The sequence below is a fragment of the Zosterops lateralis genome, assembly GCF_965231275.1.
Source record: "Zosterops lateralis genome assembly, chromosome: 3".
Classification (NCBI taxonomy): domain Eukaryota; kingdom Metazoa; phylum Chordata; class Aves; order Passeriformes; family Zosteropidae; genus Zosterops; species Zosterops lateralis.
Window position 1 is genome coordinate 112,514,168 of NC_139764.1, and position 16,895 is coordinate 112,531,062.

A 16,895-nucleotide genomic window follows, 5' to 3' on the forward strand; every position below is an offset into this window, starting at 1 on the left:
TTTAATTGTCCCCAGACCCGGTGACACATCCCCATCTCTGTCACCTCTGCCTGGTCCCTGAACTGTCCCCTGAACCCAGTGCCACATCCCCATCCCTGCCACCTCTGGTCCTTTATTTGTCCCCTGAACCCGGTGCCACATCTCCATCTCTGTCACCTTTGTGTGGTCCTTTAATTGTCCCCAAACCCGGTGACACATCCCCATCCCTGTCACCTCTCTCTGACCTTTTATTTGTCCCCGACCCAGTGCCACATCCCCATCTCTGTCACCTCTCTCTGATCCTTTATTTGTCCCCAAACCCATTCTGTGGGAATGGGGCTCAGATCCCACAATCCCTGACAGCAGCAAGGACCGAACCCTCTCAGGATGGGGACAGGGGACAAGGGACAGGGATGGGACAGGGACAGGGATGGGACAGGGACAGGGGTGGGGACAGGGACAGGGGTGGGGACAGAGATGGGACAGGGGTGGGGACAGGGGACAGGGATGGGACAAGGATAGGAATGGGACAGGGATGGAGACAAGGAGGGGACAGGGATGGCACAGGGACAGAGATGGGACAGAGATGGGGACAGGGATGGGACAAGGACAGGAATGGGATAGGGATGGGGACAGGGGCAGGAATGTGGACAGGGACAGGGGTGGGGACAGAGATGGGACAGGGGACAAGGATGGGACAGGACAGGGATGGGGACAGGGATGGGGACAAGGAGGGGACAGGGATGGCACAGGGACAGAGATGGGACAGAGATGGGGACAGGGATGGGACAGGGACAGGGACAGGGGTGAGACAGGGGTGGGGACAGGGACTGGAACAGGGACAGGAACAGGGATGGGGACAGGAATGGGACAGGGATGGGGACAGGGGACAAGGACAGGGGTGGGGACAGGGGAGAGGGATGGGGTGGGGATGGGACAGGGACAGGGATGGGGTCAGGGGACAGTGTTGGGACAGGGACGGAACAGGGATGGGACAAGGAGGGGACAGGGATGGGGACAGGAGAGAGGGATGGGACAGAGATGGGACAAGGACAGGAATGGGACAGGGACAGGGGTGAGACGGATGGGACAGGGACTGGAATGGGAACAGGGACAGGGATGGGGACAGGGATGGGACAGGGGACAAGGACAGGGATGGGGACAGGGGAGAGGGATGGGGTGGGGATGGGACAGGGACAGGGATGGGGACAGGGACAGGGGTGGCAGCTCTCCAAAACCAGCCCGGAGCAGAGATTGGAGCGTGTGGGAATTGGGATCAGCTGGGAATGCCCTGCCCCACTAAAAATAAACCCCAATAAAACAAACCCCATTAAAACAAACCCCATTAACCCCCACTGAAAAACCCCCAATAAACAAACCCCACTAAATTAAACCCCATTAAATAAACCCCACCGAAACAAACCCCACTAAATAAACCCCAATAAAAAAAAACCCACTAAATAAACCCCGATAAACAAACCCCACTGAAACAAACCCCACTAAATTAAACCCCATTAAACCCCATTAAATTAAACCTCATTAAATTAAACCTCATTAAACAAACCCCACTGAAACAAACCCCAATTAACAAACCCCATTAAACCCCACTGAACAAACCCCGATAAATTAAACCCCAATAAACAAACCCCATAACTGTTTTGCCTGATATTATGGGGTTTTGTGGGGTTTTGTGGGATTTTGCCGGGTTTCAAGTGATTTTTGTGGGATTTCATGAGATTTCACATGATTTTGTGGGATTTCAAAGGGTTTCACGGGATTTTGTGAGATTTTGCAGCAGTTTGTGGGGTTTCACAGGATTTAACAGAATTTAGTGGGGTTTCACAGGATTTAATGGGATTTTCCAGGGTTTTGTGGGATTTTCCAGGGTTTTGTGGGGTTTCACTTGGTTTTGTGGGATTTTATGGGATTTTGCAGCATTTTGTGGGGTTTCAAGGGAATTCATAGGATTTTGCAGACTTTCATGGAATTTTGTGGGGTTTTCCAGGGTTTTATAGGATTTAACAGGATTTCGCAGGGTTTTGTGGGGTTTCACAGGATTTTGTGGGATTTCACGGGATTTCACAGGGTTTTCATGGGATTTCACAGGATTTTGTGGGGTTTTCATTGGATTTTACAGGATTTTTTGCAGGATTTCATGGGATTTTACAGGATTTTTGCAGGATTTTGTGGGATTTCACAGGATTTTGTGGGGCTTTGTGTGGTTTCTCAGAATTAAACAGGATTTAATGGGATTTCATAGGATTTTTGCAGGGTTTTGGGGGGATTTCACAGGATTTCACAGAATTTTGTGGGGTTTCACGGGGTTTTGGGGGGATTTCACAGAATTTTGTGGGGTTTCACGGGGTTTGGGGGGGATTTCACAGAATTTTGTGGGGTTTCACGGGGTTTTGGGGGATTTCACAGAGTTTTGTGGGATTTTTCAGGGTTTTTTGGGGTTTCACAGAATTATACAGGATTTTGCAAAGGCTGTGCTCTGTTTTGGGGTAATTTGGGGGTATTTTTGGGGTGTTTTGGGGTCCTGAGGTGTCTGTCCCCCCAGCACCATGAGGGCTGTGCTCTGTTTTGGGGTTTTGGGATATTTTGGGGTCTTTTGGGGTAATTTGGGGGTATTTTTGGGGTGTTTTTGGGGTCCTGACCTGTCTGTCCCCGCAGCACCATGAGGGCCGTGCTCTGTTTTGGGATTTTGGTTTTTTGGGGGTTTTCTGGTATTTTGGGGTATTTGGGGGTGGATTTGGGGTAATTTTGGGGGTGTTTTTGGGTTTTGGGGTGTTTTTAGGATATTTTTGGTGTGTTTTGGGGTCCTGAGGTGTCTGTCCCCCCAGCACCATGAGGACCGTGCTCTGTTTTGGGGTATTTGGGGGGGTTTGGGGTATTTTTGGTGTGTTTGGGGTGTTTTGGTGTATTTTGGGGTGGTTTGGGGGTATTTTTGGGGTGTTTTTAGGGTGATTTTGGGGTCCTGAGGCCGTGTCCCCACAGTGGTGGCACAATGAGGGCCATGCTCTGTTTTGGGATTTTGAGGGTATTTTGAGGGTATTTTTGGGCTATTTTTTTTGAGTTTTGTGGTGGTTTTGGGGTCCTGAGGTCTCGGTCCCTGCAGCACCATGAGGGCCATGCTCTGTTTTGGGATTTTGGGGATATTTTGGGGGTATTTTTGGGGTGCTGAGCTCGGTGTCCCCCTAGCACCATGAGGGCCGTGACCTGTTTTGGGATTTTGGGGTATTTTGGGGGTATTTTTGGATATTTTTGGGCTGGATTTGGGGTGCTGACCTGTCTGTCCCCCCAGCACCATGAGGGCCGTGCTCTGTTTTGGGGTATTTTGGGGGTTTGGGGGTATTTTTGGGGTGTTTTTGGGGTGTTTTTGGGGTGTTTTTGGGGTATTTTGGGGTGTTTTTGGGGTGCTGAGTTCCGTGTCCCCCCAGCACCATGAGGGCCATGCTCTGTTTTGGGGTATTTTTGGGGTGTTTTTGGGGTGTTTTTGGGGTGTTGACCTGTCTGTCCCCCAGCACCATGAGGGCCGTGCTCTGGTTTGGGGTTTTGGGGTATTTTTGGGGATATTTTGGGGTGCTGAGCTCGATGTCCCCCCAGCACCATGAGGGCCGTGCTCTGGGACCTGCTGCTGCTGTGTCTGTTCGCCCGCGCGCGCGGCGACTGCCGGGGGGACTGTCTGCACTGCGACCGCCAGCTCTTCTACCGCGACACCTTCGACGTCCTCGTGAGTGTCACCAGGGCCACCACTGTCCCTGTGCCCATGGGTGCCCTCACCCCTCTGTTGGGGTCTGGGGGACATCATGGGTGTCACCAACTGTCCCCTGTCCCCACGGCCACGGGCACCTTGATCCCTCTGCTGGGGTCTGGAGGATGTTGTGGGTGTCACCAGTGCTGTCCCTTGTCCTCATGTCCATGGGCACCCTCATCCTTCTGCTGGGGTCTGGGGACATCATGGGTGTCACCAATGCCACCACTGTCCCCATGGCCACAGGCACCCTGATCCCTCTGCTGGGTCTGGGGACATCATGGGTGTCACCAATGACACCACTGTCCCTGTGCCCATGGGCACCTTCATCCCTCTTCTGGGTCTGGGGACATCATGGGTGTCATCAACTGTCCCCTGTCCTCATGTCCACGGGCACCTCATCCCTCTGCTGGAGTCTGGGGACATCATGGGTGTCACCACTGCCACCACTGTCACCTGTCCGTGTGGCCATGGACACCCTCCTCCCTCTGCTGGGGTCTGGGGACATTGTGGGTGTCACCACTGCCACCACTGTCCCTGTGCCCATGGGCACCTTCATTCCTCTGCTGGGATCTGGGGACATCATGGGTGTCACCACTGCCACCACTGTCACCTGTCCGTGTGGCCATGGACACCCTCCTCCCTCTGCTGGGGTCTGGGGGGATTTGGGGTTGAAGGGGAAGGGAAGGATCGGGGTGAGGATCCCAGATCAGGGTGAGGATCCCAAACCAGGGTGGTCCCAAGGGAAGGTGAGGATCCCAAATTGGGGTGAGGATCTCAAATCAGGGTGAAGATCCCAAATCAGGACAGTCCCAAACTGGGATGAAGAACCCAAGGGAGGGTGAAGATCCCAAAGGAGGGTGAGGATCCCAAATCAGGATGGAGATCCGAAATCAGGGTGAGGATCCCAAATCAGAGTGAGGATTTCAAATTGGGATGGTCCCAAGGGAAGGTGAAGATCCTGGATCAGGGTGAGAATCCCAAATCAGGATGAAAATCCCAAATCAGGCTGAAGACCCCAAATCCGGACACACTGACCATCTCCACCACCTTCACCTTCTCCGGGGGCTTGGAACGGGATTGGAGAGGGGACATATCTGGGGACAGGGCCAGGGGAGCCACACTGACCATCTCCACCACCTTCACCTCCTCTGGGGGCTTAGAATGGGGTCAGGGAGGTGACACGTCTGGGGACAGGGACAGGTCAGCACTGAGGAGCTGCCACCCCTTCCCATGAGCATTTCCCAGCGGGTCGGGTGGGGATGGACCAGGAGAGGGATTTGACGGTGCTCTGGGTGATCCCTGCCAACCCAACCGTGACACCGTGGAGATCCTGGCCCTGATGGTGTCCCTGATGATGGCCCTGGTGACATCCCTCATGATGTCACTCATGTCCCTGCTGATGTCCCTGCTGTCCCTGATGATGTCATTGATGATGTCCCTGACAGTGTCCCTGATGTCCCTGATGATGTCCCTGCTGTCCCTGATGATGTCCCTGCTGCTGTCCTCACTGTCCCTTATGATGTCCCTGATGCTGCCCCTGATTATGTCCCTGATGGTGTCCCTGATGATGCTGTCCCTACTGTCCCTTGCCGTCCCTGCTGATGTCCCTGGTGATGTCCCTGCTCTCCCTGCTGTCCCTGACAATGTCCCTGATGATGCCCCTGGTGTCCCTGGTGTACCTGATGATGTCCCTGGTGATGTCCCTGCTGTCCCTAATGATGTTCCTGCTGTCCCTGCTGCTATCCCTGCTGATGTCCCTGCTGTCCCTGATGATGTCATTGATGATGTCCCTGACAGTGTCCCTGATGTCCCTGATGATGTCCCCACTGCCCCTGATGATGTCCCTGCTGCTGTCCTTGCTGTCCCTTATGATGTCCCTGGTGATGTCCCTGGTGATGTTCCTGCTGTCCCCTGATGATGTCCCTGATGTCCCTGCTGATGTCACTGCTCATGTCCCCATTGTCCCTGATGATGTCCCTGGTGACATTCCTGATGATGTTCCTGCTGTCCCCTGGTGTCCCCAGCACTGTCCCCTCCGCTGTCCCTGACTCTGTCCCCTCTCGGTGTCCCAGATCTGCATCCTGGAGTGCGAGGGCCAGGCGGTGCCCAGGGCCACCTGGGAGCTGTGTGCGGCCGCCGCCAGCCGCGCCGTCCCTCGGCCGCGCCGCCTGGGCGCCCGCGCCTGGCCCGGCCGCCGCGGCGACGCCACCGGCGACAACGACGACGGCGACGACGATTACGACGACGACGATCAGGACATTTCCCGGCGGCCCGGGGAAGGGCGGGCGGCCAAGGGGGTGCAGAAGAGGTACGGGGGCTTCATCGGGGTGAGGAAGTCGGCGCGGAAGTGGAACAACCAGAAGAGGTTTAGCGAGTTCCTGAAGCAGTACCTGGGCATGGCGCCGCGCTCCAGTGAGTACGGCCCCGGCCCCGGCGCCGGCCGCGACAACGAGATCTGAGCCGGGGCCACCCGAGGTCACCGAGGTCACCGGGGCCACCGAGGTCACCGGGGCCTCACCCCACCCCTCGCCCGTCACATCCCATGGGTGCCATCCCACCACCACGGGGGCCATCACCAGGAGAAACCGTTCGGCAAATGGCTCGGGAAGGACCGGGACGGCGACCGGGAGGGACGCGGGGAGGGACACCCCAGGGGACACCTGTGGGGACACCTTTGAGGTCACCTTTGGGGTCATCTGCACGGTTGTCCTTGAGGAGACCTTCAGGGTCACCTTTGGAGACACCTTCAAGGTCACCTTGGAGGTCACTTTGGGTTTGCCCTTGGGGTCATCTTCGAGGTCACCTTCCAGGTCACCTTTGAGGTCACCCTTGGGGTCATCTGCAAGGTCGCCCTTGGGGTTGCCCTCAGGGTCACCTTTGGGGACACCTTCAGGGTCACCTTAGAGGTCACTTTGGTTTGCCCTTGGGGTCATCTTGGGGGTCACCTTTGGGGTAACCCTTAGGGTCACCTTCAAGGTCATCCTTGGGGTTGCCCTCAGGGTCACCTTTGAGGTCACCCTTGGGGTCACCTTTGAATTTGCCCTCAGGGTCACCTTCAAGGTCATCCTTGGGGGCACCCTCTGGGTCACCCTCAAGGTCATTTTTGGGGCCGCCTTCAGGGTCACCTTTGAGGTCACCTTTGGGGTCACCTTTGGAGACACCTTCAGGGTCACCTTGGAGGTCACTTCGGGTTTCCCCTTGGGGTCACCTTCCAGGTCACCTTTGGGGTCACCTTCAAGGTCACTCTCAAGGTTGCCCTCAGGGTCACCTTTGGTGTCACCTTTCGGGGGTCACCCTCAGGGTCACCTTTGGGGATCACCTTTGGGGGCACCTTCAGGGTCACTTTCAAGGTCACCTTCCAGGTTGCCTTTGAGGTCACCCTTGGGGTCACCTTCCAGGACACCTTGGAGGTCACGTTGGGTTTGCCCTGGGGGTCACCTGTGAGGTCACCTTCAAGGTCATCCTCAGGGTCACCTTCTGGGTCACCTCCCAGGTCACCTTTGGGGTCGCCCTCAAGGTCGTCCTCAGGGTCACCTTTGGTGTCACCTTCAAGGTCACCCTCAGGGTCATTTTTGGGGCCACCTTCAGGGTCACCTTCCAGGCCAACTGTGAGGTCACCTCTGGGGTCACCTCTGAGGTCACTTTTGGTGTCACCTTTGGGATCACCTTGAGTTTGCCCCTGGGGCCACCTTTGGGGTCACCTTTGGTGTCACCTGTGGGGTCACCTCAGAGTCACCTCTGGGGTCACCCTTGAGGTCACTTTTGGGGTCACCTTTGGTATCACCTTTGGGGTCACCTCAGGGTCACCTTTGGGGTCACCTCAGGGTCACCTTCAAGGTCTCCCTCAGGGTCACCTTTGGGGTCACCATTTAGGTCACCTCTGGGGTCACCTTTGGTGTCACCTTTGGGATCACCTTGAGTTTGCCCCTGGGGTCACCTTTGGGGCCACCCTTGAGGTCACTTTTGGGGTCACCTTTGGTGTCACCTTTGGGGTCACCTCAGGGTCACCTTTGGGGTCACCTCAAGGTCACCTTTGGGGTCACCCTTGAGGTCACTTTTGGGGTCACCTCAGGGTCACCTTTGGGGTCACCTTTGGTGTCACCTTTGGGGTCACCTCAAGGTCACCTTTGGGGTCACCTTTGGGGTCACCTCAAGGTCACCTTTGGGGTCACCTCAGGGTCACCTTTGGGGTCACCTTTGGTGTCACTTTTGGGGTCACCTTTGGTGTCACCTTTGGGGTCACCTCAGGGTCACCTTTGGTGTCACCTCTGGGGTCACCTTTGAGGTCACTTTTAGGGTCACTTTTGGGGTCACCTTCGGGGTCGCCCTCCCGGCCAGGCACGAGGGGCTGCAGGGTTTGGTTTCCCCCAATTAAAAATAAAAAAAAATTGGTTTAAAAAAATCATCAAAATTCCAAAATAAATACGGGAAATGTTAAAAAAATTATTATTTTTTTTAAAATTTCGATAAAATCGAAAAGGGTTTAAAATTCAGAGATTTAAAGTAGAATTTAAAAAAAAATAATATGAAATAAGAAAGAAAATAAATGAAAAATTTAAAGTTTCAATATGGGCAAATCAAATCGTTTCCTAAAGAGGATAAAGATAAATATAAAAATATTAAAAGGAAATTTAAAAAAAATATTTAAAAGAAATAAAAAATTAAGTTTGAAAAGTATTTTAAAGAAAATAAAGAATAAATTTTAAAAATATCGCAAAGAAATAAAAAGAGAAAATTTCCAAAATATTTTTAAAAGGAATAAAGAAAAAGTTTCAAAATTTTAAATGTTTTAAATTAATAATTTTAGTGTTTAAGATTAATAAAAATTAAATTTCAGAAATATTTAAGAAGGATTAAAAAAATTAAAAACGTTTAAAAGGGATAAAAATTAAATTTCAGAAATATTTAAAAGGAATTAAAAAAAAAAAATCAAAAATCTTCTAAAGAAATAAAGAATAAATGTCAAAAACTCTTGAAAAGAAATAAAGAAATAACCAGAATTATTTAAAAAGAAATTTAAAAAATGAGTTCAAATATTTAAAGTTGACGGAACTGAAAAACATTTTAAAAGAAAAAATTTACAGTGAATAAAAAAATAAAATTAAAAAATTAAATTAAAATTAATTAAAAATATAAATATCTATTAAAAATTTAAAAGTAATAAAGAAAAAATAAAGAAAAATTAAATTAAAGAAGATAAAAATGACCCAATCCCTGCCCTGAAGGTTCCGCTCCCAAGGGAATTAATTCGGGAAATTTGGGAATTTCAGGAATTTGGGGAAATTCGGGAATTTTGCGCCGGCCCCGAAGCCCCAAATCTCAATTTTGGGAGGATTTTAATTTTTTTTTTTCTTTTTTTTGGTTTAAATTTTTCTTTTTTTTCCCCTTCCTGGGTGGGATCTCCCCAAATTCCGGGTGAGAAATTCCCGCTCTCGGCTCAGCCGCTTTTTGCTTTTTTTTTCCTTCTTTTTTAAAAAAAATTTCTTCTTTATTTCCTTTTTTTTTTTTTTTTTTTCCCCCTTTTTAATTTTTCCCCTTCATTTCCTTTCTAATTTTCCCCCCTGTTTTATTCTGTATTTTTAATTTTTTTTCCTTTTCTTCTCAATTTTATTTTGGTTTTTTTCTTCCCTTTTCAATTTCTCTGTTTTATTTCCTATTTTTCCCCTTTAATTTCTCTACTTTATTTTGTATTTTTAATTTTTCCCCTTTTTTTCCCTCCATCTTATTTTCTTATATTTTTCCCTATTTTATTTCATTTTTTCCCTTTTTTTCTGCATTTCTTTTATTTTTTCCTATTTTTTCCCCACTTAATTTCCTGTTTCTTTCCCTTTCTCTTCCCTATTTAATTTCATATTTCCCCTTTTTTTTCTCTATTTTATTCCTCTTTTAAATTATTTTTTATTCTTTTTATTTTTCCTTTTTCTTTTCTTTATTTCTTTTTTAAAATTTTATTTTTCTCCCTTTATTTTCCCCATTTTATTCACTATTTTTTCTCCCTTTCTCCATTTAATTTCTTTTTCCCCCTTTCTTTTTCCCCCCTTTTTCTCCATTTAATTTTTAATTTTCCTCCTTTCTTTTCTCGATTTAATTTCCTGCTTTTCTTCCCTTTTCTCCGTTTCATATTTTCGAATTTTTTAAAAAATTTAATTTTTTTTCCTTTTCCTCCATTTCATTTTTTGAATTTTTTTTTTAAATATTTTTATTTCCTTTTCCACCTTTTCCTTTTAAAAATTTTTAAATTTTTTTCCCTTTCTCCATTTCATTCTTTAAATTTTTTTAAAAAATTAATTTTTTTCCTTTTCTCCATTTCATTTTTAAAAATTTTTTTAAATATTTTTTTTTCCTTTTCCTCCATTTCATATTTTAAAATGTTTTTAAATTTAAATTTTTTTTCCTTTTCTCCATTTCATATTTTAAATTTTTTTAAAATTTTAATTTTTTTTTCTTTTCTCCATTTCATATTTTAAAATGTTTTTAAATATTAATTTTATCCTTTTCCTCCATTTCATTTTTTAAATTTTTAATTTTTTTTTCCTTTTTTCTATTTCATTTTTTACATTTTTAAAAATATTTTTCTTCCCTTTTCTCCATTTCATTTTTTAATTTTTAAAAATTTAAATTTTTTTTCCTTTTCCTCCATTTCTTTTTTTTAATTATTTTAAATTAATTTTTTTCCTTTTCCTCCATTTCATTTTTTAATTTTTAAAAATTTGAATTTTTTTTTCCCTTTTCTCCATTTAATTTTTTAAATTTTTTAAATTTTTTTCCTTTTCTCCATTTCATTTTTTAAATTTTTTTAAAAAATATTTTTCTTCCCTTTTCTCCATTTCATTTTTTAAATTTTTAATTTTTTTTCCCTTTCCTCCATTTAATTTTTTAAAATTTTTAAAATTTTTTCCTTTTCTCCATTTCATTTTAAATTTTTTTTTAAAATATTTTTCTTCCCTTTTCTCCATTTCATTTTTTAAATTTTTAATTTTTTTTTTCCTTTCCTCCATTTAATTTTTTAAATTTTTTAAAATTTTTTCCTTTTCTCCATTTCATTTTTTAAATTTTTTTTAAAAAATATTTTTCTTCCCTTTTCTCCATTTCATTTTTGAAATTTTTTAAAATTTAAATTTCCTCCATTTAATTTTTTAAATATTTTAAAATTTTTTCCTTTTCTCCATTTCATTTTTAATTTTTTTTAATATTTTTCTTCCCTTTTCTCCATTTAATTTTTAAAATTTTTTAAAAATTTAAATTTCCTCCACTTAATTTTTAAATTTTTTTTTAATTATTTTTTAATTTTTTTTTTATTTTTTTTAAATTTTAATTTATTTTTTTTTATTATTTCCTCCCTTTCTTTTTCCCCATTTTATTTTGTATTTTTTTTGTAGCGTTCCGGCACCGCCTCCCAGCCCGGCACAGGCAAAATTAAATTCCTGCTCCTGCTCCGTCCTCTCTCTCTCTCTCTGCCGGACCCCAAAGCGCTTCAGACTCGAAAAAAAAAAACAAAACAAAAATCCAAAAAAATAATAAAAAAATTCCTCAAAAAAATTCCACATTTTCCGGAGGGACCCGCGCGGAAATCGACGCAAAATCGACGCGAAATCGGGAAAAAAAATATGGAATTTTGGCTGAAAAATTTTGGATTTTTGGTCGATTTTTTGGGGGTTTTTTTGGTCAAAAAATCAGTCTCGAATTACCACAAAATTTCCCGGGATTTTTTTTTGGTTTTTCCTGCGGGATTTAATTTCTGAATTTTAAGGGGTCGCGTCCCAAAATGTCTCGGAATTTTGGAAATTTTTGTTTGGTTTTAATTCCCCCCCTTTTTATTTTTATTTTGTTTTATTTTTTAAAAGTTTGTTGTCGCCGTTTTCTTCGGAATTTCGGAACCTTCGCTCTGCCTGCGTCGCGTCACGAACCCCCGAAAAAAATGGGATTTTCCAAAAAAAATTGGGATTTCCCAAAAGAAAAAGTGGGATAAAAAAGGGATTTCCCAAAGAAAAAATGGGATTTTCCCAAAAAATGGGATTTTTCAAAGAAAAATTGGGATTTCCCAAAAAAAAAAAAGGGATTTTCCAAAGAAAAATTGGGATTTCCCAAAGAAAAAAGTGGGATTTTCCCAAAAAAAAAAAAAAACCTGAAATTTCCCAAAGAAAAAAAGTGAGATTTCCCAAAGAAAAAAGAGATTTTTCCAATAAAAAAGTGGGATTTCCCAAAGAAGAAATGGGATTTCCCATAAAAAAGGAGATTTTCCCAAAAAAACCCCTGAAATTTCCCAAAAAAAAGTGGGATTTCCCATAATAAAAAAAAGTTTTTGGGATTTTCCAAAGAAAAAGGGATTTTTCAAAAAAAAAAAACCCCTGAAATTTCCCAAAAGAAAGTGGGATTTCCCATAAAAACAAGAGTGGGATTTCCCAAAGAAAAAAATTTGGATTTCCAAAGGAAAAGTGGGATTTCCCCCCCAAAAAATTGGGATTTCCTAAAGAAAAAAAGGATTTTCCCAAAAAAAACCCCCCTGAAATTTCCCAAAGAAAAATTTGGATTTCCCAAAGAAATAAAGTGGGATTTCCCAAAGAAAAAAGGGATTTTCCCAAAAAACCCCCTGAAATTTCCCAAAGAAAAAATTTGGATTTCCTAAAGAAAAAATTGGGATTTCCCAAAGAAAAAAGGGATTTTCCCCCCAAAAAAGTGGGATTTTCCAAAGAAAAAGTGGGATTTTCCCAAAAAAAGTGGGATTTTCCCCCCAAAAAATGGGATTTTCCCACATTTTTTTCCCCAGGAGGGAAAAACCCAACTCAATCCATTCCCTCCTTCCTGATTGATCCCAAAAAAATCCCCAAAAATCCCAAAATCCCGAGCCCAAAAAAACCCTAAAAAAACCACGATAATCCCAACGGGGAAAAAAATTTCCAAGTTTGGGGAAAAAAGAAGAAGAAAAAAAAAAAAAACCCAAAAATTCCAGGAAAATCCCGAGATTTTTTTTTTTTGTCGTTGTTATTTTAAAATTGTTGTTTTTTTTTTTTTAATTATTTTTTCCTGCCGAATATTTCTCCATTAAACTTGTACATAGCAAAAAATACAAAAAAATACAAAAAAAAGAAAAAAAAAGAAAAAAAAGGATTGAAAGGAAAAGAATAAATCGATTTACGGTTTCTACGACCTGATTGCGACTCGTCCCCGTTGTCCCCCCCCCAACCCAAAAATCCCACAAGGAATTCCACGGATTTAGGGGGAAAAAAATTTGGAATTTCTGAGGAAAAAAAAATCTGGGATTTGCAGAGAAAGAATGGGAAGGATGGGATGGAGAAAAAGGGGGAAAAAAGGGTTAAAAAATGGGATTTTTTTAGGGTTTCGTGGGAGAAAAATGGGAATTTTCTGGTTTGGCGTCGTCTTATTTTCCGTAGGGAAATTTGGGATATGATTGGGGTGAAATTCCCAGAGTTTTGGGGTTGGGATGAAATTCCGGTAATTTTTGGGATTGGGGTGAAATTCCAACGACTGAAGTGAAATTCCTACAGTTTTGGGACCAGAGTGGAATTTCCACGGTTTTGGGGTTGGGGTGGAATTTCTGCAATTTTGGGATTGGGGTGAAATTCCTACAATTGGGATGAAATTCCAATAATTTTTGGGATGAGGGTGAAATTCTGACAATTGGAGTAAAATTCTTAAAATTTTGGGATTGGGGTGAGATGCCTACAGTTTTGGGATTGGGATGAAATTCCGATAATTTTTGGGACTGGGGGGAATTTCCTTCAACTGGAGTGAAATTCCTGAAATTTTGGGACCAGAGTGAAATTCCTACAATTTTGGGATTGGACCGAAATTCCTACAATTTTGGGATTGGGGTGAAATCTCTACAATTTTGGGATTTGGGGTGAAATTCCAATAAATTTTGGGATTGGGATGAAATTCCCACAATTGCGGTGAAATTCCTACAATTTTGGGATTGAGGTGAAATTCTTAAAAAATTTGGGATTGGGGTGAAATTCCCAAAATTGGGGTGAAATTCCTACAATTTTGGGATTGGGGTGAAATTCTTAAAATTTTGGGATTGGGGTGAGATTCCTACAATTTTGGGATTTGGGTTGAAATTCCTACAATTGGGATGAAATTCCAGTAATTTTGGGGATTTGGGGTGGAATTCCTACAATTGGAGTGAGATTCTTAAAATTTTGGGATTGGGGTGAGATTCCCATCATCGGAGGGAATTTCCTAAAATTTTGGGATTGGGATGAAATTCCAATAATTTTTGGGATTGGGGGGAATTTCCTTCAACTGGAGTGAAATTCCTGAAATTTTGGGATTTCGGGTGAGATTCCCACAATCTGAGTGAAATTCCCATAATTTTTGGGATTGGGGTGAAATTCCTACAAAGGGTTTTCCCTCCCCTTTTCCAGTTCCTTTTCCCGCCTCAACGTCCATCCCAAAAAAATCCCAAAGAAATGAAATTATCCCGAATTTTTTCCTCATCCCGAAGCACCTGGGATGGGAGGGGAGAGCTCCAGGTCAAAGGGGGTTTAAGGAATTCCTGGGAAATCCAGGATTTTTTGGGATATTGATTTCCATGGAATTGTCCTGGAGGTGGGATCCATGGGATGAGGTGGGATTTGGGAATGCTGGAGGGGAGAGTGATCGGGAAAGGTCGGATTAATGGGATTTGGGAATTCCAGAGGGATTGGGACAGGTCGGATTTGCGGGATCAGGACAAGTCGGATCCGTGGGATTTGGGAATTCCAGAGGGATCGGGACATGTCGGATCCTTGGGATCGGGACAAGTTGGATCTGTGGGATTTGGGAATTCCAGAGGGATTGGGACAAATCAGATTTGTGGGATCAGGACAGGTCAGTTCCTCGGGATTTGGGAATTCCAGAGGGATTGGGACAGGTCAGATCCCTGGGATTGGGACAGGTTGGATAAATGGGATCAGGACAGGTCGAATCCACAGGATTTGGGAATTCTGGAGGGATCGGGACAGGTCGGATCCTTGGGATTGGGACAGGTTGGATTAATGGGATCGGGACAGGTCAAATCCACAGGATTTGGGAATTCCATATGGATTGGGACAGTTTGAATCCATGGGTTGGATCTGTGGGATTTGGGAATTCTGGAAGGATCAGGACAGGTTGGATTAATGGGATTCAGGAATTCCACAGGGATCAGGACAGGTCGGATTTGTGGGATTTGGGAATTTTGGAGGGATCAGAACAGGTTGGATTAATGGGATTGGGACAGGTCAGATCCACAGGATTTGGGAATTCCAGAGGGATCGGGACAGGTCAGATTAATGGGATTTGGGAATTCCAGAGGGATCGGGACAGGTCAGATTAATGGGATTGAGACAGGTTGGATTAATGGGATTGGGAGAAGTCAGATCCAGGGGGTTTGGGAATTCCAGAGGGATCAGGACAAGTGGGATCTGTGGGATTTGGGAATTCCAGAGGGATTGGGACAGGTCGGATTTGTGGGATCAGGACAGGTCGGATTAATGGGATTTGGGAATTCCAGAGGGATCAGGACGGGTCAGATCCTTGGGATTGGGACAGGTCGGATTAATGGGATTTGGGAATTCCAGAGGGATCAGAACTGGTTGGATTAATGGGATTGGGACAGGTCAAATCCACAGGATTTGGGAATTCCAGAGGGATCAGGACAGGTCGGATCCATGGGTTGGATCTGTGGGATTTGGGAATTCTGGAAGGATCAGGACAGGTTGGATTAATGGGATTCAGGAATTCCACAGGGATCGGGACAGGTCAGATTTGTGGGATTTGGGAATTTTGGAGGGATCAGAACAGGTTGGATCCATGGGATTGGGACAGGTCAAATCCACAGGATTTGGGAATTCCAGAGGGATCAGGACAGGTCAGATCCATGGGATTTGGGAATTCCAGAGGGATCAGTACAAGTCAGATTTGTGGGATCAGGACAAGTCAGATCCATGGGATTGGGACAGGTTGGGTTAATGGGATTTGGGAATTCCAGAGGGATTGGGACAAGTTGGATTTGTGGGATCAGGACAGGTCAGTTCCTTGGGATTTGGGAATTTCAGAAGGATCAGGACAGGTCAGATCTGTGGGATTTGGGAGCTCTGGAGGGATTGGGAGAGGTCAGATCCAGGGGGTTTGGGAATTCCAGAGGGATTGGGACAGGTTGGATCCTTGGGATCAAGACAGGTTGGATCTGTGGGATTTGGGAATTCCAGAGGGATTGGGACAAGTGTGATCTGTGGGATTTGGGAATTCCAGAGGGACTGGGACAAGTCAGATTCGTGGGATCAGGACAGGTCAGTTCTGTGGGATTTGGGAATTCCAGAGGGATCGGGACAGGTCGGATCCTTGGGATTGGGACAGGTCGGATTAATGGGATTTGGGAATTCCAGAGGGATCAGAACTGGTTGGATTAATGGGATTGGGACAGGTCAAATCCACAGGATTTGGGAATTCCAGAGGGATCAGGACAGGTCGGATCCATGGGTTGGATCTGTGGGATTTGGGAATTCTGGAAGGATCAGGACAGGTTGGATTAATGGGATTCAGGAATTCCAGAGGGATCAGGACAGGTCAGATCCCCGGGATTGGGACAAGTTGGATTAATGGGATCAGGACAGGTTGAATCCACAGGATTTGGGAATTCTGGAGGGATGGGATTGGGACAGGTCAAATCCATGGGATCAGGACAGGTTGTATTAACAGGATTTGGGAATTCCAGAGGGATCAGGACAGGTCAGATCTGTGGGATTTGGGAATTCCAGAGGGATCAGGACAGGTCGGATCTGTGGGATTTGGGAATTCCAGAGGGATCAGGACAGGTCAGATCTGTGGGATTTGGGAATTCCAGAGGGATCAGGTCAGGTCGGATCTGTGGGATTTAGGAATTCCAGAGGGATCAGGACAGGTCAGATCTGTGGGATTTGGGAATTCCAGAGGGATCAGGTCAGGTCGGATCTGTGGGATTTAGGAATTCCAGAGGGATCAGGACAGGTCAGATCTGTGGGATTTGGGAATTCCAGAGGGATCAGGTCAGGTCGGATCTGTGGGATTTGGGAATTCCAGAGGGATCAGGTCAGGTCGGATCTGTGGGATTTGGGAATTCCAGAGGGATCAGGTCAGGTCAGATCTGTGGGATTTAGGAATTCCAGAGGGATCAGGACAGGTCGGATCTGTGGGATTT

The 16,895-nt window shown here is 45.1% G+C and overlaps 1 protein-coding gene across 1 annotated transcript; it reads left to right on the forward strand.

The window, feature by feature from the left end:
• Window positions 1–3,589: 3,589 nt before the first annotated feature.
• On the forward strand, window positions 3,590–12,863 carry PNOC (prepronociceptin; the record flags this gene model as incomplete). Its single annotated transcript, XM_083857658.1, has 3 exons — window positions 3,590–3,712; window positions 5,809–6,148; window positions 11,116–12,863. 3 exons carry the CDS (start codon window positions 3,590–3,592, stop codon window positions 11,154–11,156), a joined length of 504 nt encoding a protein of 167 aa, XP_083713784.1. The 3' UTR covers window positions 11,157–12,863.
• Window positions 12,864–16,895: the final 4,032 nt, after the last annotated feature.